Genomic DNA, 8,039 nt, shown 5'->3' on the forward strand with positions numbered 1-8,039 from the left:
TGACATAAATTATATGAACATAAATATGTATATTAGGATTAACTTTTAGCTTAGGAGATAGCTAATGAAAAACTTAGTTTCAATCTCTTTTCCACGCCTTTAGTTCCGAAGTTAAAACGATGTAGACGCGCGTGATGATCACATGACCCGCGGATGTTCAACATGGCTCGCGTGCTGTATTTTTGTCTGTTGTTTACGCTGACGGGAGTTTTCGCCGGGCGTTATTTTAACGAGAACGAGCCTTGCTTCAGACCTCACCCGAAAAGAAATGAACATGGAAACATGTAAGCATGTCAATCCATTTTCTTAAAATTTATGGAATACTTATTTTGTTACTTAAATGTGGCAACTTGTGTAACGCAAGAAATCTGATAGGGCTGTGGCTCAACATCTAGTGAGCTGCCTATCAAGTTTTTCTAATTACGGGCACTTTTCGAAAAAGAACGAATTTCGGTATTAGTTTTAATAGAAAATACATTTGTCTCCCACGTAAAAAGTATACCTTACGAAAATTAACCATGGTTTTACTACAGTAAAAAACATGGTTACCACAAAATAACCAATATTTTGAAATGTATGGTTTTAAATAGCCATAGTTAAACCACCATGGTTACTCTAGTAAAACCATGGTTTTGCTAATAATCAAAATGGTTACACTTTAACCATATCATGGTACTAATTCTACTTACTGTTTTCTTTTATAAATACTGTAGTATACTTTAGTATTATTAACTAAACTGTAGTAATTTTAGCATACTGTAGATTTTGTTAGTGTGAAAAATTAACTGGTAGCTGGTTTTAGCTCGTTTAATGTGGCACTAATTGGTTTTAAGCTGGTCCTCCCAGGCTGGCAAAGCTGGTGGGTCAGCTGGTCTTCCAGCCTAACCAGTTAAGTCCAGCTAGACCAGCTTAAAAAATGACCAAAACACAGCTAGATCAGCTTGGTACACCAGCAAAACCAGCTAAAACCAAGTTGGGAGACCAGCTAAACAAGCTCACCAGCTTATGTTGGTCTTAAGTGTTTTTTTCAGTACGAGACTACTATAATAAATGAATAATAAAAAATAGTATAATTTGATGGGTAAGATTAAGAACACTATAATATCTAGGAATGTACTAGATTTTACATAGTGAATACTATAAAATGTACTCTCTACTGGTAATCTGTTGGGATATAGTGGTCTGTTATCTGTCAGATGGAAAGCAAAAGACACCATTAAATTGTACTGGAGTAAAGCCCAAAACACACTAAATAAATAAAGACATTTTGTAATGGTTTCAATGGTAAACCCCTAATGGTTCATATGGCATTTGTAATGGAAACTATTAGAATTGGTTTTGTGTTTTTAGCAGGGTCCAGAAAGTGAGCAGTTTTTTTCCTTATTTTTTCTTTCGATTGATTAAGTATCTTATCACAAACTCATCAGCCGTACGCATCCTCTTGAATTGTATAATCATTTGCATACTAGACTTCTTAATTTTTCTGGCTCCATTGTCACCCAGTGTACTGCAGGCGTCTCACATCATGGCAATTCAGCGCCGCGCAAAATTATTAAGAGAAAAACACACCAGGGTGGTGAAAAGGTAGCCGCAACATCTTGAGACCGTTTGCTCACACCTGCTTGTGTTAAATGTCATGCTCTCAAGATGTAGTTCCCCTTTTTATTATTAACTGATGGACAGATGGCTTGTGCATGGTTTTGCTGGTTTTTCATATAGGGCCCCTTTTCTGCTTGCTGCGAGTGCCTTTTCCATTTTTGGGGTCAGTGAGGATTACAGTGTGTTGAGCCTGTCAATTTGCTGTCATTTTATTGTTTAATATCCAAAATGTCCTGAAATCTATCAATGGATCTGTCTTGTAAAAACTTAATTCGAGCCATTTGTTTATCTTTTTGTTCTTCATAAATAGACCACGTCCTTATGAATATATGAATTTAAAAGACCTACCTAAAGCTTGGGATTGGAGGAACATCAACGGCGTCAACTACGTTAGCACAACACGCAACCAACATATACCCCAATACTGCGGGTCTTGCTGGGCACATGGAAGCACAAGTGCCCTTGCAGGTGAGAATACACCGTAGAAGTGCTGTAAAAACTAAACTGGTTTAAGTATGTCGATAATGCTTGAATGCTACAATTTTGCATTAATTTAAAGGGATAGTTCACCCAAAAAATTTAGTCATAGTTTGCTTCCATAGTAGGAAAAACAAAAACTATGGAAGTCAATGGGTACCGTCAACTGTGTGCTTACCACAGTTTATTAAAATATCTTCTTCTGTGTTCAACAAAATAAAGAAACTCATACAGGTTTGTAACAACATAAAGGTGAGTAAATGACGACAGAATTTTCATTTTTGGGTGAACTGTCCCTTTAAGGCCACACTGAATGCTCTCTCATTGGTACATCGGTTTGTACAAAGTGTCTGCTGATAAATAAGTACAAACTTTCAAAAAGTGACTCTTGAGTTAGTTTCTCTACGACAATAGTACAAGAGGAAATCATGATTGTTTAATCATTAAAAAATGACCTGGATGTCTAATGGTCTCTTAAAGTGTTTATACCCTTTGGTTTTGTGATCATCGTCTCGTCTGTATCATCTGACTGTCATCTGACTGTCTAAATCACCATTTATAACTTGCAGCTGCTTTCCCTGATCTACAAGTTTTTGGTTTTATGGTATGCATGTTTGTAAGCATATGACTTCCTTTTATCAACTTTGAATGTTGTCAGTCACATGTTTTTATATAGACTGCATTCATGTGAAGTCTTGAAAAAAAGGGCTAAGTTCCTGTTTAATTTGTCAGCCTAGCCCTAGGCTGCATCAGTTAAAGTAATAGTTCAGTGTCAGAAATGTACAGCGGGGATAAATAAGCATTTTGACACATTAGCATTTTTATCAGTAAGGGGATTTCTAAGGAGGCTATTGACACAAAATTTCCACCAGATGTAGTCATCAAGCCAAATATTGAATTTATTTAAAGAAACATTTAAGTATACAAGTTGAGTCATAATAAATAAAGTGAAATGACAAGAACAAGGTGCAAAATGGCATAGAAAGCCAGGAGATCACCTGAAATCTGTCAGTACTGAGAGAGAAACCCTGCCCCCATCATACGAACATACGAAGAGAACATACAAAGAACTTGAGAGAGTTATTTGCTTTTACTCATCATAAAGTCTTTCCTGTGTGCCTCCTGGGTAATGAAAAGTCTTTATAGGCCATCAATTAGGACTAAAGCAGCTGATATCAATTAGTACTGATAGGGATGTATCAAATACTTATTTTCCCCGCTGTAAATTTACTAACCATCAAAAAGATCTTTAGGTAAAAAAAATCGGACATTCCTACTTCTCGTTGTCATTTACTAACCATCAAAAAGATCTTTAGGTAAACAAATGGGACATTCCTACTTCTCGTTGGACATTCCTACTTCCTGGTGTAATGGGATTAATTATTTTCGAATAATTAAATGGCCCGTCGTCAATTATTCCTTGCATATATTATAATGCATTTCTGTCAAAAGTCTCACATTGCACCTTTAAAGCATTTATTGTAATAACACAGTTTTTGCATATGGGTTACTTGGAAGAAAAAAAAATTATATGGGTTTGAAACACGAGAATGTAAAATAAGAATGAATGTTTTGTAGTTGAACCATTACTTTCACATGCCTGAAACATGATTCTCTTCTTTATTTTAGATCGTATTAACATCAAGCGCAAAGCAGCGTGGCCATCAGCTTATCTCTCTGTTCAGAACGTCATAGACTGTGGAGACGCAGGTTCCTGCCATGGTGGAGATCATTCCGGCGTGTGGGAATATGCTCACAATAAAGGCATCCCTGATGAGACCTGCAACAACTATCAAGCCAAAGATCAAGGTAAGCAAGGCACCTTAAAGCTACTTAGGAAATAACTTGTCTACTCAAGAAAAAACAATGCACAATGCTTTTGGTTATGAATTGCGCTCCAAGAAATTTCACAATGCAACGACATGAATACAAACTGAAACCAGAGAAGTGAAAAGCAGAAATGTTTTCAGTGTTTTATAACGTAAAATTGTTACATAAGACTCTCAACTGTGATTTGAACAAACTCAAATATATATTTACCCAAGATGCATCACTGCTATTGCCATGAATGGGGTTATGGCTAGAAGGGATACAGCTACAGCCAAAATCTTGTGAAATCTCGCTTGGTGGAGCGCTGTTTTCATCCTAATCCTACCCCCAACCTAACCCTTAACCCAACATTTCACAAGATTAGGCTGTAGCTGTATGCTATCTAGCAAGAACCGCTGTTTTTTATCATAACGCTAAACCTTGCGAGATTTGGCCACAGCTGTATCCCATTTAGCCTTTGCCCATAAGGAAGATCATAACGGTCAACATGGCCGCTCTAGTCTTACAGTAAAAAGAGCCAATCGTCAACCCTTAAAGGGACACTCCTCTTTTTTTGAAGGTGTGCTCCTTTTCCTGCTCCCCTGGAGTTGAACGTTTGGTTTTTGCCGTTTTGGAATCCATTCGGCCGATCTCTGGGTTTGGCGGTACCACTTTTAGCATAGGTTAGCATAGTCCATTAAATCTGATTAGACCGTTAGCATCGCGCTCAAAAATAACCAAACAGTTTGGATATTTTTCCTATTTAAAACTTGACTCTTCTGTAGTTATATCGTGTATTAAGACTGACAGAAAATTAAAAGTTGTGATTTTCTAGGCAGATATGGCTAGGAACTATACTCTCATTCTGGCGTAATAATCGCAAGACTTTGCTGCTGTAACATGGCTGCAGGAGGCTCACTGATATTATGCAGCGCCTGAAAATAGTCCCCTTGTTTACTTTCAATAGCAGGGTACTATTTTCAGGCGCTGCATAATATCATTGCGTCATGCATCAAGTTTTAAATAGGAAAAATATTGAAACTCTTTTGTTATTTTTGAACGCGATGCTAATGGTCTGATCAGATTCAATGGATTATGCTAAGCTATGCTAAAAGTGGTACCGCCAGACCCAGAGATCAGCTGAATGAATTCCAAAACGGTAAAAATTAATTGTTTAAAACTAGGGGAGCTGGAAAAGTGTCCCTTTAATGAATGACATTCTTCGGGAAAAGGATTTGGGTGATTCTCACGAAAACTTGGTTTTAAAAATGTCAAGCATGAAAATGTAAAAATTGCTTAAATTTACTTTTTTTTCCCCACCAGACATTGAAAAACAAAGTCTGGAGTAAATGGGAACATTAATTTAAAACCTTTTACTTATCATTTTAACACTTTTTGTAACATAATTTAAAAAATTAGTCCTAAAAAATCTCATTACCGCAACAGTCAGAAAACATCAACACTGACATATTTTCAAAATGACATGACAAACCTGAAAGAACATAATTTGGAGATTCTGCACATTCATTTAAAATCAAAGTATTATGCTTCTATTAATTAAATTAACATTTAATAAGCATCTGTTGCGGTAATGATAATCAAAATGTCGTGTAAGCATTCTGACAAGACAATATTTCAAATTAACTGTAAAAAAATGATCTTACCTGGTAGCCATCTTGAAGTAACTGGTCCATGTGCTTGGTCACTCAAAATCAAACTTTATTAAAATTCTGTATGTGTGCTTAAACTGTTATCAAAAAGTGTTGCGGAGGATGAGAACATCAGGCATGGACACATCATTTTCCTAATTTTTCTTCATTATTATTATACATGAATATTCAGTAAATATTTTTTCTGTCATCTAAAGTAGTCTAGCAAAACATCCATTTATTTTTTTCTTAATATTTTTGTGTTAATTTGATTAAATTACAACATTACGCATGTTCAAACACAGCCGGACACATTGCGGTAATGAGAAATTCAGCAGAAAATGAGATTAAATTTCCAATTATAAATTCTTCTGTTGAAATCACACATTGTGCAAGGTAGAACACAGTATTGTGTTAATTCTGATGCTTTTTAATGTTACTATAATACACATTTTAAAGCTAAAATCATTAGTGCCGTGGTGTTTCAATGGTTTCGTGACAATCACCCATTTAGGGACAAAATACTTTTGCAAGATCTGTAGGCATTGCAAACATGACGGCATAGTGAGGCTTTATTCTGTGATTTTGTTTTTCAGAATGCAATTTATTCAATCAGTGTGGCACTTGCACAACCTTCAACGTGTGTAACGTCATAAAGAACTTCACTCTCTGGAAAGTAAATGACTATGGCTCAGTGAGTGGCCTGGATAAGATGAAAGCCGAGATCTACACCGGAGGACCCATCAGGTAATTTAACAACCACCATTCGTTATTATCTGCGATTCAGTTTTGCAATACTAGATGTAATTTTGGTCTTGCTACCTAAAGATTACTTACCTCTGCAGTTGTGGGATCATGGCGACCGACAAACTGGATGCGTACACCGGTGGCGTGTATTCAGAGTTAGTACCCGATCCCTACATAAACCACATCATATCAGTGGCCGGTTGGGGTGTTGATGAGAACGGAGTGGAGTACTGGATCGTCCGTAATTCTTGGGGAGAACCATGGGTAAGCAAGGCCTTAAAAGTTTTACTTTTTTCGCACATTTTAGGATATTCAACACACTTTTTTGTGCGTAGGGAGAGAAAGGCTGGCTCAGAATCGTCACCAGTGCGTACAAGGGAGGGAGCGGCAGCAAGTACAACCTTGCTGTCGAAGAGGACTGCATGTTTGGAGACCCAATTCTACCCAAGAACTACCTATAGGTAGCAAACTCCTTACATTTGCCAAATGTCAGAATCAAGGCCATGAAAATGATTTTATAACACTGCCAGTATTAGTTGCAGTGGTTTTTAAGAGATTTTAAAGGAACACTCAGGATTATCAGATGCTGCAATGGTTTATACTTTTTAAATATGCATTTTGTGCCTGCAACCAATGTTGCTTTTTAAGTGATCGTCTACACCGCTTGATAATAGAAAGGGAAAAGCACTCAACTTTATTTTAATACAAGAACATTTTGGATTTTGTAAATGGTCATCTGATGGCCTGGTGTGGTAATGAAATTGTTTTAGTCTTTAGCGTCAAACTATGATAATGTATGCCTGCCTAAAGTCACAGTTAGATTATCAGTACTCAAATCAGTCTGTCTTATATAGTTTTTAATCGCAATCTTCAATAAAGTCTTATGGTTTACAACTTGCTTTTGTTCCTTTACCGTTTCATTTGTTAAAATGCCCAGATTACTGTATGATACCTAAAGCTAGATATCATACATACGCATATGTGAAGGTCTGCGACTCTCTGCGAACAGTGCGTGTGATGCAAATAAAATAGTGAATGTGATGTGACGGATTTTTGTAACCGTAGGTCATGCATGCACGTACAGGAAAATGTAGTATGTAGTCTAGGAGATGCATTGCATTTTGTCACAATGCGCATGGGTGATTCTCACGAAATCTAGTTTTAGATGTGTCCAGCATCAGAATTTTTAAAAAGCCCTTGAAGCCATTTTTTTTGCACATAAGATATTAAGGTCTGAGCTTACTATAACCATTATTTTTAGAGGATTTAAAAATATTTTCTATAGAATTATTTACATTTTTTAGATGATCATTATCAAAAATTATCATTACCGCAACATGATATAACATTAAATATATGCATTTACAGACTCATGTTCGGTAATGAGAACTAAAAAGTTGTCTATGTACTATGACAAACAAAATTTCAACTTTTATCTGGAGAGAAAAAATAAGAAATGCTTACCTGGTAGCCATCTTGAGTGTCACAGTTAATTATGTCTCTTCCAACTATATTTTTTTTTTTTTGAAAATGTAAGTTCCTTGAGGGCTTAAACAATGATTGAAATTTGTTGCGGAGGATGAGAAAATTGGTCTTGGACACATTTATATTCCTTATTATTTTTCTCTACATTTACCAATGATCAACAAATACCATGTTTCTTTACTGTAAATGTTTATAGTACAACATGCACTGAAGCTTTATATTAAATATTTCCATGTCAAAGAACCCAAATCCAGTCATGGACACATTGCGGTA

At 36.1% G+C, this 8,039-nt stretch overlaps 1 protein-coding gene across 1 annotated transcript; it reads left to right on the plus strand.

The window, feature by feature from the left end:
* The first annotated feature begins 127 nt into the window (after positions 1 to 127).
* On the plus strand, positions 128 to 7,179 carry ctsz (cathepsin Z). Its single transcript, XM_073870447.1, has 6 exons — positions 128 to 281; positions 1,901 to 2,067; positions 3,706 to 3,885; positions 6,131 to 6,281; positions 6,380 to 6,545; positions 6,617 to 7,179. The coding sequence occupies exons 1-6, from the start codon at positions 154 to 156 to the stop codon at positions 6,740 to 6,742; spliced, it is 918 nt and encodes a 305-aa protein (XP_073726548.1). The 5' UTR covers positions 128 to 153; the 3' UTR covers positions 6,743 to 7,179.
* Positions 7,180 to 8,039: the final 860 nt, after the last annotated feature.

This window comes from Misgurnus anguillicaudatus, chromosome 8 (genome assembly GCF_027580225.2).
Source record: "Misgurnus anguillicaudatus chromosome 8, ASM2758022v2, whole genome shotgun sequence".
Taxonomy (NCBI): Eukaryota; Metazoa; Chordata; class Actinopteri; order Cypriniformes; family Cobitidae; genus Misgurnus; species Misgurnus anguillicaudatus.